General features: G+C 36.2%; 1 protein-coding gene across 4 annotated transcripts in view; it reads right to left on the bottom strand.

Annotated features, from left to right (window-relative positions):
* Window positions 1–2000: 2000 nt before the first annotated feature.
* The window catches only part of WWP1 (WW domain containing E3 ubiquitin protein ligase 1), a 53234-nt gene continuing 36452 nt past the window's right edge, over window positions 2001–18782 (bottom strand). For all 4 annotated transcript variants that reach the window (XM_067467375.1, XM_067467374.1, XM_067467372.1 and 1 more), the window contains exons 9-24: window positions 18359–18454; window positions 16188–16362; window positions 14746–14800; window positions 14580–14664; window positions 14360–14488; window positions 13998–14070; window positions 13828–13899; window positions 12075–12163; window positions 10295–10454; window positions 7609–7742; window positions 7376–7516; window positions 6288–6408; window positions 5956–6060; window positions 5233–5329; window positions 5032–5104; window positions 2001–3590 (exon numbers count right to left, since the gene is read on the bottom strand). In XM_067467375.1, coding sequence (XP_067323476.1) covers window positions 3491–3590; window positions 5032–5104; window positions 5233–5329; window positions 5956–6060; window positions 6288–6408; window positions 7376–7516; window positions 7609–7742; window positions 10295–10454; window positions 12075–12163; window positions 13828–13899; window positions 13998–14070; window positions 14360–14488; window positions 14580–14664; window positions 14746–14800; window positions 16188–16362; window positions 18359–18454 — 1705 coding nt within the window. In that variant the 3' untranslated portion in view covers window positions 2001–3490. The remainder of the gene's footprint in view (window positions 3591–5031; window positions 5105–5232; window positions 5330–5955; window positions 6061–6287; window positions 6409–7375; window positions 7517–7608; window positions 7743–10294; window positions 10455–12074; window positions 12164–13827; window positions 13900–13997; window positions 14071–14359; window positions 14489–14579; window positions 14665–14745; window positions 14801–16187; window positions 16363–18358; window positions 18455–18782) is intronic.

The following is an 18782-nucleotide window of genomic DNA, read 5'->3' on the forward strand; positions in this document are numbered from 1 at the left end:
ACTTGTTCCTCCAATCCTGCAACTTAGTGACAACTGACCCGGTTGACCAGACACTGCTGGCTGCTATATAGTACTTGGTGAGAATTAAACACTGACTATAGAAGTGTTAGAAAGGACTACTGTGCTAGGCATCATTTAGGGCTGCACACTTCATGAGATAACTTCCCAATCCCCTTGTGGTGCCCAACAATGGAGCATTCTGCATAACAAAGTTCCTATTGATATCCTGTATCGATTTATATCCTCTTGCTGTAATGCAGTGGTTCTCAACCTGTTGGTCTTCAGATGTTTTGGCCTTCAACTCCCAGAAATCCTAACAGCTGGTAAACTGGCTGGGATTTCTGGGAGTTGTAGACCAAAACACTTGGGGACCCACAGGTTGAGAACACTGCTGTAATGCTCCCTCAGTCAATATGTTTTTTAACCTGCCATTTGATATGGCAATATCTGCATCTACATGTAACTAGGATTTTTATGATAAATCAAACTAACCTGTAAATCTTCTCCCTCCCTATCTTTATTTTAACTCTCCTGGTCCCTTATTTCTATCTATCTTTGTCCCTTCCTGCTTTGTCTTATTCTTCTTACCGTCTTTTGATTCTGTGGTCCTTAACACTCCCTTCTTCAGAACATACTATGCTTTCCTTGGCTGATTCCTGTGGTTAACTGCTGTCAACTAAACCTTGTCTTATGGCATTCCAAGTTAATCATTCGTAGGACTTTCAGACTCAGAGCAGTGGTTTGCTTGTTTGAGTCTATCCATCTGCATTGTAATCTTCCTCTTTACTTACTGCCTTCTATCTTTCCGTGTTATTGTATGTCCCCCTTGATATGCTGGGTGGCCACTATAGTCCATTCTTTTGTTTTCTCCTTTCCATATTTAAATTTGCTGCATAAAATTGCTGGAGAAGGGGTACCATATGTGCAAATTCACAGTGACCACAAGGGGAAAATGATTGGTTGGATGGGCAAGAACTTAAAAACTGCTGGAGAAGGGAAAAGCAAACAGCTCCAATGGATAAGGAATGTCGTCCTGCCTGGATGGGGTTTTGTGCTTGGGAGAACCCAACAGTTGTTGATTACTCCCCCAAGCCATTTTGAGTATGTGTGGCTCTCATACTATTCATGCCCATCCATTCATTGCTGGCTAGAGCAGACTGAGATTACAGCTTAACAATAGCTGTGAAAAGTCACAAATTCTCTTACTTACTGATGGAAATGTTATTTAGACCTCATTATGGAAAAAAATGTAAAGTACAGCTACCTGTGAACTAGGAAAACCAGATTAGAGTGTAGTTATAATAATATGAGAAAAGTCAGTCTTCACCTTAAACATTCCCTATGCTAGAGAAAATACTCTGTAATAGCCTATGGAAAGCAGCAAGCCTTTCCTTTAAGGAAGAGGGGGGCAATCTGGGTTTCTCCAGATGTTGGACTGCAAATCCTAGCATTCCCACACCATTCGTTATCACAACTAGAGCTGATGTGAGTTGGGTCATGAGCTCCCAATACTTATTTTAAGGAAACAGAGGCTGTTGTTTTTTTGGAGGGTTTTTTTTTTTTTTTTTTTTGCCTCCACTGAATAAATTTAGGCAAAGATTGTTCCTTTTTTTCTTCCTTATGAAGGGGGAAAAATAAGTCAAATAATTAACAGAATACATTTTATGAGGTACTATCTAGTTTTTTATTGTTAATTACCAGTTCACAGGGTTTGCTGATGCCATGGCGGTCCTAGTTATTACGTAGTGCAAATCAATAAATTGCTTCTGTTCCCCTGAATTCCTTCATTTTTATTTAGTTTGAGCAAATATGTTTTCATTCTTTACAGAGGGTTTATTTTATATAAGCTAACATGAATAATTCAAGTAAAATTTCTAAACTTCGATTATTTTTCTGATACCTGTTATAAAAAAGTATTTTGAAGATGCCTTTGGGATGGCAGTCTAAAAGATTAAAACCATCTTGATGTGCATGTAAGGTAACAAGAGACTGGAGGCCTGTTAATCAATTCAGTGCTTTTATCAAAGCATTCACAAATTAATATCCATGAATAATAAAGTGTAACAATATGTAGAAAAATAAGATTCTGGCAGAATTTAACTGCTACATTGAAGAAATGAGAGTAAATATAGCAGTCATACTGCATTTACAGGGTTTTTTGCAGTTTGATATGTTACAGACAAGTTAATTCTAGGAAATCTGTTTCATGTGTGTACAAAACTGTATAAGTTAAATTTAATGGAATTTACAGTGAATGTTGAAAGCATGATACAAATGGTAATTTAAAATGTTACTCTAATAAGGAAGCACAGTTTGCTAGAAGTAGCATTTAATAATTCACATCAATGTTGTAGAATTCATTACATATTTGCAGTATAACAAGTGTCCATCCTTACTGCTAAAACAATTTAAATGTTATATATATTGTGCATAAGCCTTGGCCTGTATAAAAACAATTTAGAGATGCTTAATTTAAGATCATCTGATTTTTTTGTTTCCTGAACGTAAGGGCTGAGGATATGAATACTTACAGAAAATGAATTCAGTTGTGCAAAGCTTACATAACTTTCCATTTGGATTCTCTATATCCGTAACATAAAATTAGCAGAGTAATTCACACTGACTTTCATATCCTTCTAAATTTCAAATTACCTTATCCTATGAAACTGAAGCATACCATCAATATCTTTTGAAAAGCCTGTATGACAGCAAACAACGTAAGAATCTTTTTTTATTATTTCCTTGAATATTATCTACTCTTCTCTTGGAAATAACCCAAGATAGTATGTAAACAATTTTCAATGCTGCTCAATGAGTTATAGTAAGTCTGTTCAGCTTCTACTGTAAGTCAGAACAGTGGCACCAATGTCTTCACATTAATCACATTCATTTAATTGTACATTACTTTTGTGCAAGTAATAGGTTTTACTCATGACCTGGGCTACATAGATGTAGCAAAGAGATTATCAGCTATTACAATTGTTTAAAATTAAGCTGACAGAATATCACATTCTATCATCTCAAAAAGCCAGCAGCATTTGTCTACATAGTGAGGATGCAATTAGCCTAAGCCTTTAACACCTTTAATAACAGCCATGCGATAGAAATAACCTTGGAGATGTTTCATACATGAAAAGAATACAGAACAGTCTGCACATTTTCTGAACAAGGCTGAGAAAAAAACTCCTGATCCTTCTGGATGGCTGTGATTTTTTTGTAAGTTTAAAGCTCTATAAAACTAGAGCTTGGTTTTGTGTATTTCTATACACTTTTTAAAAAATAAAGTCTTTCTGCTTCAATTTTATTCTGGCCACTCTCCGAAGGGGAAATAAATAAAGTAGAGAAGTAAAATTGTTTTGCATATCTCTGTGGAAGAACAGAACCTTTTTTAAAGAGTTCCAAAAAAATATCACTGTACAGAAGAAACAGCTTATTTACAATTAACTGTGCAATTCAGTTGCTCCGGCTGGCCAAAAAACAAACTTTAATTTTACTCTTGTCCAAATCCTTCTGTTTCCTCAATTGCAAAAAGCAGCTTCTCTTTTAGCTGTTCATAGCTTTTATAAGGCGGTAAATCCAAACGATTAAAACTAGAGAGAAAGGAAAGAGAAATATACATCTTTCATTAGAACCACATAAATAAAACTGCAATCATTTTACTCATCAACAGGTAAACTGGATTCATAAATACTCATGTTAAGTTGAAAATATAGTCTACTATGCATTCAGTGAATTTTAATATCACAACCTAGAATGAGCCACGGAAGTATTTACCTTTCTGCCCTCTTTCTGTAGCAGGGAGTCTACTAGAGAGCATAGTCAATAGCAGCATAGTGTCTAGATCTAAGGAAGTAATGCTACCCCTCTATTCTGCTTTGGTTAGACCACATCTGGAATATTGTGTCCAATTCTGGGCACCACAATTCAAGAGAGATATTGACAAGCTGGAATGTGTCCAGAGGAGGGCGACTAAAATGATCAAGGGTCTGGAGAACAAGCCCTATGAGGAGCGGCTTAGGGAGCTGGGCATGTTTAGCCTGAAGAAGAGAAGGCTGAGAGGAGATATGATAGCCATGTATAAATATGTGAGAGGAAGCCACAGGGAGGAGGGAGCAAGCTTGTTTTCTGCTTCCTTGGAGACTAGGACGCGGAACAATGGCTTCAAACTACAAGAGAGGAGATTCCATCTGAACATTAGGAAGAACTTCCTGACTGTGAGAGCCGTTCAGCAGTGGAACTCTCTGCCCCGGAGTGTGGTGGAGGCTCCTTCTTTGGAAGCTTTTAAGCAGAGGCTGGATGGCCATCTGTCAGGGGTGATTTGAATGCAATATTCCTGCTTCTTGGCAGGGGGTTGGACTGGATGGCCCTTGAGGTCTCTTCCAACTCTTTGATTCTATGATTCTATGATTCTAGAGTCCCTATCTGTGACTTCTGGAATGGACTATCTGTATGGATCCAGCCCTTCTAGGGGTAAATTTCCTGACCATCTAATCAAATTTTATATCTAAGTCTGTATCAAATAACATTAAGAGGAGTTGCTACAGTCATCATTACCATTTAGTAAAGAACATATGTACAGATTCCTGAAGAATTGTCATTGTCAAAAGAAAGATGATTTGGGGTATTCATGACATGAAAAGAACATCAATTTTGGATATCTTTCTCTGATGCCATATCAGCATGATAAGCTGGATTTAATTTCACCCACTTAGAGCCACTGATTTGTGAGGAAGAAATAATTTCAGTAAAAGTGGAATGTAGATGAGAACAAGGCTTAACTGTTCTCCAGACAGCTACTTCCCCATGTACTCATGTGCTTTTCTTTCCTACTAAATGAATGGCTGGTTTTAAAAGACAGGAAAATAACATATCAAATAATACAAAGCAACATGATTTACTTGTGCATGTTTGTTGGAACTAGATTTGATAGTGTTTTAGAGCAAACTTTGATTTTTTTTTGCTTGAGTCTCACTAATATTATAACAATATACATATCCTGAGATAAACACAAAATGTACTGTTAACATTTACCATGTGTGACTTCTTGGTAGCCAGGTTTCCTTGCCAACTTTTTCAACGCAGAATTTCTGAGGACCATTGCTCCCTAAATAAAGATTCAAGGGCTTTTTGTTAATTGGGTTGCTTTTAATCACATTTTACTTCAGGAAAAGACAAAGTAGAAAATGTAAGACCAAAAACATTTTCAAAAAATAAATTCCATCAGCATCTTACCCATGAGTTCAGCAAATCCTCCCAGTGGTAGTCGGCAAGTCCCGGTGACAAACTGCATCAATCGCATACGGACTTCATTGTCAGCTTCTTTTATAAACTGAAAACAAATGGAGGGAGTGGCCGTTTTAGATCTTGCCTGTGTCCACCTCTAAGAAACATTGATCTTATCAAAATTATAATTCAGGGACTTCTTTTAAAAAACTAACTTGCAGTTTTTGAACTTAGCATATATACACATTTACTGTTTTGGAGAAGCTATATTATGAGATGTAATTTCTTTAAAAAATCCAAATCCTCCACTGCTCCCTTCGAGTTGGAACATAATTCCTTTTTCTGGCAGCAATTACAGTGAAACAAGATATGCTCCCAGGCCATTACTGTTCAGGAGATGCCTATTTTTACAAGAGGAAGTGAAATGGAAGTCACTTACTGCTCATTTTATCTTCTGTGGTGGGGGTTAAATGTGAGGAAAGCATTTAGGAGCATTTTGGTGCACTTGTTTTGTACCCTGAGGGTCTGTGGGCAATTTTATCCACTCTAATTAAAGGAAATATTGGTAAACTATACTGAGAATAATGTCTCCCAACTCTTTGAAGAAACAGGGAAGTTCAGCAGCATTTCCATTGTAGGTCTGCACAGGGTCCCTGACATTCCTTCCCGTCCATCTAAAATTAAAAAAAATCTCACAGCTGCAGGGCTCTTCAACAAATAAAAATATCTAACCTGCCAGAACCACATTATTTGTTTGCTGTTTCTTGTGTAATGACGATAAACAGTATTTCTTTGCCAGTCTGCCAAGTCAACTTCTTGCATGCCACAGAGCATAACCTAGATTTAAAAAAAAGAGATGTGGGGAAACGCAGCTTGCAATGCTATATGTCAGTTAAACCATTTTCAATGAATTGCTACAGACTACTTTCTTTAAGTTGAGTCTTATTGCTTATTTTCATCTTAACCAAACCTGGATAGAACTATTCCCTTGTATCATTCTCCTTGCAATATGTTGATGTCAACATTTTTTGCCCAAAAAAACAGATTCTCCTCAAAAGTCTCACCTCCAACTCCTTTTCATCAAAATATTGTAGCCACTGAAGGGGAACAACTTCATTAAATCCATCTAGGAAAGCTTTGGTTTGTTCTTGTACTCCTCGTGAAAACCGCCATTCTGCCATTAGGCTGAAAAAAGGCAAAAGGATTAGAGTGCTAAAAATGGAACCCTTTATTTTAAAACACAAAATGGACTTCTCCTCTTTTACAAACTCAGTTATATATTTTGTATATAATTTAGGATTTTTGTCTGGGTCTTTTGAATGTAGAATAATGGTATCTAGAAACAATGTAGCATATCTTCCTTATACACATACGTGATATTGCAATTACAATTTCGCTATGTGAGCTCTCCCCATGAAAATATTCTGTCATGCTATCTTAAAAGCAGACATATCCCTCAAAATTAAACTTCATTGCTTGTCTAATCCTATGAAAGATATTAGAGACTTTAAATCATACCTGTGTAGCGTACAGTTATCATTTACTCATGCTTATAGTTCTCTAAGGAGCCCCCGGTGACGCAGTGGGTTAAACCACTGAGCTGCTAAACTTGTTGACCAAAAGGTCACAGGTTGGAATCGGGAGCAGCATAAGCTTCCGCTGTCAGCCCCAGCTTCTGCCAACCTAGCAGTTCAAAAACATGCAAATGTGAGTAGATCAATAGGAACTGCTCCGGTGGGAAGATAACGGTGCTCCATGCAGTCACGCTGGCCGCATGACCTTGGAGGTGTCTACGGACAATGCTGGCTCTTTGGCTTAGGAATGGAGATGAGCACCACAACCCAGAGTCGGACACGACTGGACTTAATGTCAGGGGAAAACCTTTACCTTTACCTATAGTTCTCTAAGCAAAAAGGTACAGTAGACTAATGCTGGCATAGTTTCCATTCTTCAATGTAAATGTCCAGGAAACTATTAAAGAGAATGGCTTATATAGGAGAGCTCCACTCATGCAATTCCTTCTTCCCACCTTTCATACTCTTCAATACAGTCCCACAACTGTAGTGACATTTCTTGAAGTGAATGGGGACTGCAAGGAAGAGACAGAAACTGGTATTCAAACTTATTATTCTTCAGTTCTTCATCAACATACCCAATGTACTCTTCTTTATTCTCTTCAGTTACAAGTAAGTTGGAGCCTCCTGACTTCAGCTCATGGGAGGTAACTTTCCCTAGTAGTTCCATGTCAACGCAGAAGTACATTTCTAAGTTGCACTCTTCAATATTGTTGTCCCTAGGAGGAAAAGTTAACAGAAGATCAGCTGGATGCAACTACTTCTCTATAAAATATAAAACAAAAGTCAATGTTTGAAAAAAAGTACAAACCTTATCCAAATTAGGGAATTATAAAATTCAGTATCAATAGATTCCAAATCCTTTATTGTGAGTTTCTTATTTAGCATACGCTTGTAGAATGGCAGGGAAAACCCAGTATCAATGAATTTGCCATGAAACAAAGCCTGCAGAGAATTTTTAAACATTAGTTTTGAATACAACAAAAACATACCCTTTTTCTAAAAATAATAGTTTCCAAGCAGGAAGCAACAGAAAACAGTAAGCCCCAAGAACATATATTGACACAAAATTAATAGGTAAAAATATATGCAAGCACACTTATATATGGGCCCAGCCTATTTCAGAACCTTTTAGAACCAAGAAATTATTTTTGCAGGGCTCTGTCTGAACCTTTAGCATATACTGTGCACTCAAAGAGATCAGTTCCTGCTATTCCTACTTGGATTGCAATGCTTTACATTCAGTAACTTATATGAGACAGATCTACGCAGTATGGCAGAAAAATGAATTCACTATTCAAAACCCACTTAAAATGAAACAACCTTTTTCAGATAATAAAGCTTCTCCATCTTTGTGGCGCAGTGCATGCATGGGTGGCACACTATGTTAAAAAAACAAAATAAGACAGATACCTACTATTAGGACTACTTTGAGAGGGTACTACTTGCTCTAGTCAAAGTACCTACCATATTTTTAACATTAAGGAATGGGAAGGAGTGATAAGTGAGAAAGACCCTGCCCAGTAAGAGTGATAAAATCATTAATGAATTACATGGCTAATATTAAATAACCTGTAATTGAAAGAGAATTTATACTACACATCTTTTAAAAAACCTTAAGATATACAAAAGCTTATGCTACCAACTTCTGTCTCTCAGCCTCAAGGGTGGTATAAACTCCAAAGAGTAAAGAAAAATTCTTGGGAAGCTACTTAAGGGAGTCCTAGGGAGCATGCCCTGATTGATCTCAAAGAAATATGGTATCCCTCTTACACTGAAAGAAACTAGGTTGCAAACAGAGAATAATTACATTACTGCAAATTCAACATCTGACCAGCAGAGGGGGCTCAGACCATCTCAAGCAGCTCCATTTAAGGATGCTAAAAACATCTATGCTATGTCAATGCATGTTATTATTAAAAAACAAAAAACAAGGTGGCTGATCTAAAAGTTTTGCACTTAAAGAATAGTTCACACACTTTCATAGTCCTTCCCACCTCCCATGATGAAATATCTCTAAGGATTTTTTTAAAATGTCTTGTAAAGCTTAACTTTCACTGTAGATGTAGTTGGAAAATGAACACTAAGCAATAATTGGGATTAGATTTGGGTTTGGCTTCCAGCAATATACACAGAGGAAGATCTCAAGACAAGTGGATTGAGGGCCTCTCAAACATAAGACTGCTATAAGTCAAACCATCTTGGTGGCAATAACAATGGATGAGCTAAGAAACTTTACAAGATAAGTCTTAGTTATAAGACCCATTAGCTTCTCAAAAAATTTGTTCCTAGCAGAGGATGTGGGTTTTGCTTGCCAGAATCTGTTTGCTGATATGAATTGATACAATTTGATTCAGCATGTGATTATGGGGACTGTCATTATAAGTACTTACACTAACATTTACCATTACACCATGGCAAAAAACAAAGTAACCACATCATACTTGCTATTTTATTCTCACTTCACTACCCAGTACTTCATAATACTATACTGCAATCCAAAACATAACTAATGAAGTAGCTAAGTCTCACTAAACTCAATAGGCCTGAATAGGAATACTGTGTGCAACATTTTTAGAGAGGTTTGCCATTGCCTTCTTTCTGAAGCCGAAAGTGGGTGACTTGTCTAAGTTCATTCAGTAGTTTTCCATGTCTTAGTGGGATTTTGAATCTTAATGTCCCAGAGTCCTAGTCCAACACTCAGACCGCTTTACCATACTGGCTCTTTTGTGTAAATTGAGCCTTATGTAATTATTCATACTGTCAGAAACTTGTAAAGGAGACACCAAGACTATGATCAATTAAACTTCTCATCCACACTCTCCTGAGCATGCGTGAGCAGAACGAACTTCATGCTACAAAGGTTCACCTTCAGCATTTGGTGACCAATAAAAACAAGTAATAGAAATGCAGAGAAATGGAAATGAATGCAATCCCACCCTTCTCTTGTGATTTTAATTGGTTGAGAGATAAACACTTGAATAAGGCCTTTGGCTTTGGTGATGCAGCATGCTGAGCTGCTATTTTTTTAAAAAATCTAATCTCTCTCAATATAAATTTGCCAGACAATTATGATTTATGGCGCTCTGCCATAAAGGTCTTAATTTGAACTGCTTTTCATTTATATTGCAATGTATTTGAAATTTCATGAAACATTTATACTCTTCTACATCTGATATAAACATTTTTGTCAATCTAAATGATGGCAACCTGCAGTCAGAGCAAATTACATGGCTCTTTAATTGTCCAAAATTTGTATTTGAAAAGTCAATAAATTAGAATTCAACTTCTGTATGGTAAGCAAATGAAAGAATGTGAACCAATACCTTTTTAACATACTTGTTAAAATCTTTCTGAGGAATACCTAACTGAAACTCTAGTAAATGAAGTCCCTATATGGAACTTATTTCCCTTTAAATAGTAAGCAATCCAGAAAGGGAAATAAACCATGAAGCATACAAATGTGTTGGTGAGGGGGAGAGGGAGAGAGAACTTACCATAGCAATAAACCGTCCAATGAAACAGAAATATGAGAGATGATCTGGATTTATTGTTGATGCTGGGTTTATCTGAAGGCAGTAGTTGCTCTTTCCAGCGTATTCAAACAGGCAGTACATAGGATTCAGCACTTCATGGGAAAGCAAGAAGAACCATTCTCTACGAATAATTATAGCAGACTTTTAAAAACTGAAGTTATTGTATTGTCGAAGGCTTTCATGGCTGGAATCAATAGGTTCTTGTGGGTTTTTTCAGGCTATAGGGCCATGTTCTAGAGGCATTTCTCCTGATGTCAGGAGAAATGCCTCTAAAACATGGCCCTATAGCCCGAAAAACCCCACAAGAACCTACTGAAGTTATTGTTTCCAAGTATGAATAAAACAGGGTGCAATACATAGCACCACATAACATTTCAGACTTAGACAACTGTATATAAAGAACAGGAAGACTGCTTCAAATGCTTTTACTATAATTAGTTACCGAACTTAACAGACAAATTTATTTTAAACTGAACAGTGTATACACTAGGGATGTGTGAGCAATAAAAAAGACCATAATTGGGGAAACTTCAGAGGGTCCTTTCTCCCCAATTTTTAAAGCTATTGGGGATGAAACTTGCTACAATTGTAGAACACATTTACCACTGTTAGCCCACCAAATTTCAGGACATTTCACTTATCCATGAATTCTTGGTGAATTTTCAAAGTTTTTATTAAAAATATTTTTCAACAATAAAGAAAACATGTTTCCACTTCTTGTTATTTGCTGTTTAATTGTTGGGACTTTACTTTGAACATAGTTCAAAGTAAAGAACTGATCGATGCTTTCTGATGCAGATGCAGTCTGGGAAATGCAGGGCCTTTTGAATTCTCTGGCATAGGGCTCCTCCCTTCCCAAACTACATTTCCCAGAGATCTGTGCTGTTCCAAAAATGCACTGCTCCCTCTTTTGCCCACTGCCAATACTGAGACTGCATTAATTTCAATGACGAATGGCAAGGCACTAAGCAGCCCTTGGCTTTGCTTCCTTGCCTGGCATTAAATATGAAACTGACTTTGGAAGCCTTCTAAAATTTACAAAACAAAAAAGGATAGGGTACATTTCGATTATAGAGTATTTGGTGTGGCCCACAAAAACGCTTCAAATATGGCTTCCAACTTACAAAACTTCTAATTTTCTTACGATTTCAAAAACTTCCAATTTTTTTGCACATGCCTAGTATACGCATTGCCCACCACTGGGTTACTGGCTGCAGCAAATGCTCTCTACAAATTGTGTACATTTCTTTCCTAGCCATGCTAATACATTTCTGCTATAGCACAAACAAGAACTGATGTATAAAAACTCTAATACAAAGAATCCTGAAGTCTGGCATTCCTGACATTGACCATGGAAAGGACAGCAACAACTACAGGACCTGAGTTCAACAGAAGTGTTTAATCTGACCCATTTTATCCCAAATAATTGTTTTGAATTGTGAAGCTGGAAATCTTCCCGCTGCTAGAGAGAAGGCAGGACTAAATTTAGAAGAAGCTTGTGAGTTCCTCTGCACTGTTTTATGATGGTGGTGGGATAAACTCAACTTGAATGTGGTTGCTGATATTGTTGCATTTTACACTTCAAACGTCCCCGTATTCCCCTGAAATGTTTTTACTGATACCGATTCTAAAATTTGGGGAAGCATATCCTGTATAAGGTTAATTAACAAGGTAGGTTTCCAGTTAGTATATAAATATGCATATTGAGCAACTGTTTTCAGCAAGAGTCTGAATTTTTTACCTGGCTAAGCCACCGTAATCCAATCCTTCCTCTCCTCTGAATATGACATACAACCTTCTCCTTAAATCATAGGGTTTTAAAGCCATAATCTATATAGAAAAAATAGAATACAAACAGAAAGTAACAGTGGGTAAAACAAGATAAAACAATGTTAAAATGTATTGTTAAATCCAATGTTGCTATATTTTTCTCTTTTAAAAATAGAACTATATCTAATTTTAACCACTGAAAATGTAATAGAGCTCAACAGAACAGGAAGAGACCACAAGGATCATCCAGTCCAACCCCCTGCCATAAAGGAAAATAGAATCCAAGCGCTCCCAACAGATGGCTATCCAGACTCTGTGTAAAAATACCCAGAGAAGGAGACTCCATCACTCTCAAAGGAAGCATATTCCACTGCTGAACAACTCTTACTACAGGATGTTTTTTCCTAATGTTTAGGTGGAATCTTTTTTACTTCAGTTTAATTCCATTGTTCCTATCTCCAGCACAGCAGAAAACAAGCTTGCCGCTCAATGCAGAATCCTTTCAAATATTTAAACATGGTCATTACATCCTCTCTCAGCCTTTTTTCCTCCAAGCTTAATCACATCCTAAACCTCTCCTCATACAGCTTGGCTTCCAGACTATGTAAGCAACCACATATGGTTTTGGTGGCTACTTGTAACCAGTGCAGATCAGCACTTTATATTCATGTAGTTATTCATAGGATGTAAAATGTTATCATACTAGCCACGTACTGCTAGCATTTAAGAAAAATGCACATGGTAGGCATGGTTTATATACTTACCGTATATACTCGAGTATATACAACCCTGTTTAGTCCCCCGAAGTTGCTGTTGTTGTTAAAGCCATTAGGGACAGTTTATTGGGTCTCATACTCCACTTTTTGTATTTTTTCAACCTCAGCCCCCTCCCCCCTCTTTTTTACACGAGTATTTAAAAAAATCCATGGATAATAACACAGCCCAAACAAAAAAAAAAAATCTTGGTGTCTTCATTTTTAGGCTTGTTCCTGGGGTTATTTAGGGTGCTGATTCAAAAAAATTGCATTGGATAGTCCACATCAGCTCTAGATTAATAAATATTGTTTTCTGTGGGCGAGCAGATGGTGAATACTGGATGGCATATGTTATGTATCAAAAACTAGACCTGATGTGGTGTTTTCAATGCAGTTTTTTGAATCAGCACCCCAAATAACCAAACCAAATCTAAAGTTGACTAAAAACTTTTTTTTAACCCTTTTGGTACTAATGTTGGAGAGTGGTCCCTGGTCAAGTGGTCCCTGGTCAAAAAAAGGTTGGGAACCACTGCTTTAGAGGAAACATCATTACCAAACCACTTGGGAAGGTAAGATTTCTTCCTTCTGTTTCACCAATGAACATTCAGATATTCCCGGAATACATGAATATACTCACTGATGAAAACCCAGAAAAAGACAATAAGGACCCTTTCTTGGGCAGGGGGTGATGAAAAAATGGGTTAGTACAAGATCTTTTGTACTGTACTGTACTAACTGAAAATATGTTATGCTAGATTCATATTAAACTTTTCTTAAATCATATTACTTACTATGAACCTGCGAGCTGAATATCAGAAAGTAAAACTGAATTAAAAGGACTGCATAGTTGAAAAGCTTTTTAACAGTTTTAATTTTTAAAAAAAATCATAGATAGATGACCAAATGAACTGAAACATACTTGCTTATCCAATATTTTGCTTTAGACAGAATTGAAACTACATATTTTACCTGCTGGAAAGAATCTTCAAACAAAGTTTGTCTGGATACATTGATCTTCACGTGGCTAGGCAGAGCATTTGACTACAGACAGACAGCAGATAATAAAACAAATATGTAAAAACAATAGGTCAAGTTCAAGATAAAGTCTACAAAATGATTTGACCAGAATTATATAATACCTGACACAAATAACGGAAATGAGCTAATTTCCACCTAAAGCTGCGTTCGTAAGCAATCTGTGGACCTTTATTTCTGCAAAGAAATATATTGAAGTTTATTATTAAATAAAACAATTAACATTTCATTTTTCATCTTGAGAAACAGGCAGAACACTACTGCATCTCTGGCTCAGTTTAAAAATCTTGTCATCTAATACTTAAGAAGTCATAAGTTACCCCATAATCTGGAGCCTATGAAAGAGACTCAACAGATGCCTACCAGCTTCCAGTGGGACAGTGTAACTATTAATTGAACTATGTTAAAGACATTTAGTATACTATATGAATACAAAATTTAAAATATTAATTAAAATCCCACTTACACAGACGATTTACCGGTGCGAGGGTCATTGAAGGTAGTTGTTCGCGTATTATGGTCAACAAAATATCGCACACCTTCCCTGGTGTATCTGATTTCCCAGCCCTCAGGAAGGGGGTCTTCATTTTGCAAGCTGAAAAGTGAAATGCAATTTATCTTTTTAAAACACCAGTATATTTATATTTGGTTTAGTCTTGTTCAATGAATATGTAGATAAAACCCACCCTTGTGTCCGTGGATCTTCCCATTGTGTCGTCTTTGTGTTGTGATTTACAAAATACACTCTATCATTTGAATCTACTCTCCTTTCTGCAATAAAAATGAATAATGTAAAACAAAAGTTAATTGTCCATAGGTGTCTTTTTCACAGAGCTATGTTATATTTCTCACCCCAGCCTGGTGGTAAGGGACCAAGTGGATCATTTTCAGCGGTTAGCATTGAAGCCTAGAGAAGATAAAAATAATGGTTTGAAATTTGTGGCTGCAGGATATTTGTAAAGCTAAAGAAATGAAAAGAAATCCCTAGAAATGCTTCTATATCTAGTTAGGCCAAGATCCAAAAATAACATATAAAACGACTCTGTTTTTAAGCAAAGCAGAACATCTGTGGGGCTGACTGGGGTAAATTGTAGGGGTGATACGAAAACATGATGTATATATTCAGTTATATCATATTTATTTACTGTATTGTTGTAAGTGTTTTACTAAACTTACTATATAGAGTGTAATCAAGTTTTATCAAGCCTTTTTATTTGGTTTGGTATTGTGATATGGCCTAAGGACTAATATATAAAATTTACTACTACTAGTAGTAGTTAGTTATTATTATATTTGGTGCATGCTATGCTGAAATGCTTCCTTATCATTCATTTGGTCACGGCAATTTTTGTTTATGATTATTTCCTTCTCCATTAATTATCCTGGCTGAACAGATGATGACTGATTGACAACACCAGTATCCCAGCAACCTGTTTTTACAGAGAAGACAGGCAGTTCAACAAGAAGCTTTCTACAGGAAAAGGGAGGCAGGAATCATACCAAATGAATCAGCCTCTCTCATGGCATTCCAAATAGGAATATTATTACTAGAACTACACATTTCCTCCCTAGATTATCAAAGTAGATTAAATAAATGTTGAGTTCCAAAATTCCCATCTGTAGAGTTTCTTTATACAATCAATTTTCCAGCTTTGAAGCCAAATTTAAACTATCAGAATTGCCCACAAGGCTGAACAATTTCTGCAGATGTTAGATTTTTAAGTTTATACGTTACTGTTCATTTCAATGCAAAGTTGACGCAACCCCTAGATTTTCTGCTAAATAACAAACTATTCATTCTCTGAAATATTGGAAACAGATTTTAACAAGCTTTTGTTAAGTTTCAATTGTGAATTCAAACAAAATAGCATGAAAGAACACAACTTATGATTTTTGTGCTAGGTTCAAAATGTGGCTTCATGTCCTGGTTTATGGAGTTCTATTCTAAAATACAGTTTTGGGGCAGATTATGTGGAAGACATAAGTGACTATTCAACTCAGCTTTCAAAAGCCATTCTCCTCCCTCACTCTCCCTTTTCTCTCGTTGCATGCCAGTGTCAGCAGAGATCCAGATTTGTATTTACTGAGAAATGCCTGCTACTTTAAAACTACCCAGCTATTCTTTAGTGTTGTTTAAGATAATCTGAAATGGTTTATTTGTCCAAACACTGCAATCAGTTTATTTTAGCTGAATAAAACATGTTTTGGGTTTGCACTGAGGTCAGTTATTATCAAACATATACTTGTATAATGAAGAGAAGAAAAAGAATTCACTCTGTAATGTGCTAATTTACCGAATAGAGGTATCGTTGGTTAAATTGTTGCATAGCTCCCTGCAATTGGTTTCGCTGAGATTGCCATTGTTCAAAGTTCCTGACTGATTCCATTGTTGGTCGTTGCCATGTTGTTGTTCGTGTATTATGGTCCACATAATAAACCCGTCCACGATCATCAACTCTCCTTTCCCACCTAGAAAACAAAGGTCAACATTGACAGCTATTTTCTTTCTTGCATTACTGCACAAATCATTTACTCTATGCAACTAGGCCATAACTGTTGGAAATGACAACCTTCATCAATCCTTCTCTAGCAATCAGTTTGTCTATGATCTTGTTGCTTACTGTTTCCAGTATGTATGTTCTGGTGTGCAGCTTCCTTTACTCTATGGTTTCTGAGAAGATATAAAAGGGGCAGCAGATCACATGCTCTCTATCTCTCTCTCCCCTTTTGACTATGTGACTTGTTGATAGCTGTTTTGTTACAAGAGAGATGCCCAGGCTGGCTGGTACAGGGAACCATCTCAAATATATTTGAAACTGGACTGATAGGTTTCTGTACCTGTGTATGCTGAACATATGAAAATTGTGAGTAAACCGAATTTGTTATTTCCATTAAAGTCTACTAAATTTTTGTCTCTTGAGTGCGATATTAAACAAGTTGTTTTGTGGAAGAGTGCCTTTTTTGGGGCAATAACCACTTTTGTCAGACTAAATCCCACAACAACCATTGGGAGTTATTTCTGAATAACTCATAGAACTGTCATGAAAGTTCATCTGCACTTCAATCATACAAATCTGAGTTTCTCCAATGTTTTGGGGAAAGAATATGTAATCATCTTCCTTTGAAGACTAATAAATGTAGTAGAATTTTTTTTAAAAAAAAAAACCTTACCTTTACTTAATGGCAAATTTTGTTATGTAAACTGCTCAAGGTAGGGACTTTGTTCTCTCATATTTTGTATAACACACAATCCACAATAATGGCCACTAATTAAGCACACAATAATCTAGGTATTTTTCTAGATGAGCACTTTGATTTGGAGAGAACAAAGTGTAGCCCTAACCCTGAACTATCTCTTTCCTGAATTGCCTTTCTTAGAAAGGCAATCTGAATTGTCTTTCTTTAGAAATCTTCAAAAATTGCAATTCATCTTTTTTTTAAAAAAAATGTTTCTTGAAACTAATAATGGACTTCTAGTTACTTCCTTTTTTGAAATATTTCATGGGTTCTCCGCAGGGTCTAAGATGAAAAAAATACTTTTTAGATTTACCAAAGATGCCCACCACCCTACTAAAAAACTGGTTTTTATATATTCACTCCTGTACTTAGGAGCAAGTGACTAGGAGTCAGCGAAAGCCAACCCCGCAAAGTAACTTTCAGTATGAGTTGTTCAGAACAATTCTAACATTTATTTAGTAAACAACAAACTGAATATAAACGGAATCTCCATTGGGGAGATAAAGCGGGGTATAAATATAATAATAATAATAATAATAATAATAATAATAATAATAATAATACCAAGATGATCACATTTTATAAAGACAAACCATGAAATTTCAAAATTATTCTCCATATTCTGATTTCCTACTTATTTCTCATACCTACACTGATTTCTGATACCTATAGACAGCTTTTATCGGAAATAGTATTATTTTATCTTCATCATGAAAATCAAGCATTTCCTTTGGTTTGGATCAAAAGATATTTTACATCTGTGAGAGGAAAGTTTCTTATTATCCTGTCAGCCACCCCAGTATTCTCCTCAATAACAAGTGACAAGAGAGCAGCAGAGAAAATTAGCAAGTTGTGCAGACCTCTGTCTGATATGAGGCATTTCCTTTTTCTATCAGAAGATCCCCTTCTACTAGTCAAAAAGAATTCTCTTTTCCATCAGACTGTACAAAAGTCAACAAAATGGAGAAGCGGAAAGACATCAGTCACCCACAACCTTAAAGGGGTGATAGATAATTCTAGGCTCCAACACTTTAAAATTAAAATTCACATGGCAACGCATTTTTAAATTTCTACCGCTTAAAATTATGTAAAATGTACAAAGAATGTTTTTAAACATACACTGTGTAAAGCATTCAATAATTTCTACAAACCTTAGAGCACTAAAAACATTTTTTTACCCATGCACAAAAGAAGATGCCTGCAATCAAGTGAATATAGAATTTATTACCCTGGTGGTAGAGGCTGGGGCCTTTCCCATGTTGTCGTTCTTGTATTGTGATCGACATAATAGGTTCTACCATGAGGATCCTTTCTCTGCTCCCATCTTAAAAAAATGGAGAGGAGACAACAAGACAACATTAACCAAAAACAGTTACCTTTTGAAATATACAGATTACTAAACTTTAAGACGTGTTACTGTTTTATGTGCCTCATAGCAGAACAAAACAAAACAAATTCTGCAAAGAGAATTTCTGTTAGTTCTGTTCTATAGGGTATTTTTCCATTCCAGAAATTGTGAAACTGTACATGGATCTATGCAGTTTTAACTGTTAAGTAGAAACACTGATCCAACTAAACAATAAACAGAGGCCACAGGAAAAATATCTATCATTCAAGGCTACAGCTATCACTATTGTCTCCACAACGAAGAC

The sequence above is a fragment of the Anolis sagrei genome, chromosome 4, assembly GCF_037176765.1.
Source record: "Anolis sagrei isolate rAnoSag1 chromosome 4, rAnoSag1.mat, whole genome shotgun sequence".
NCBI lineage: Eukaryota > Metazoa > Chordata > Lepidosauria > Squamata > Dactyloidae > Anolis > Anolis sagrei.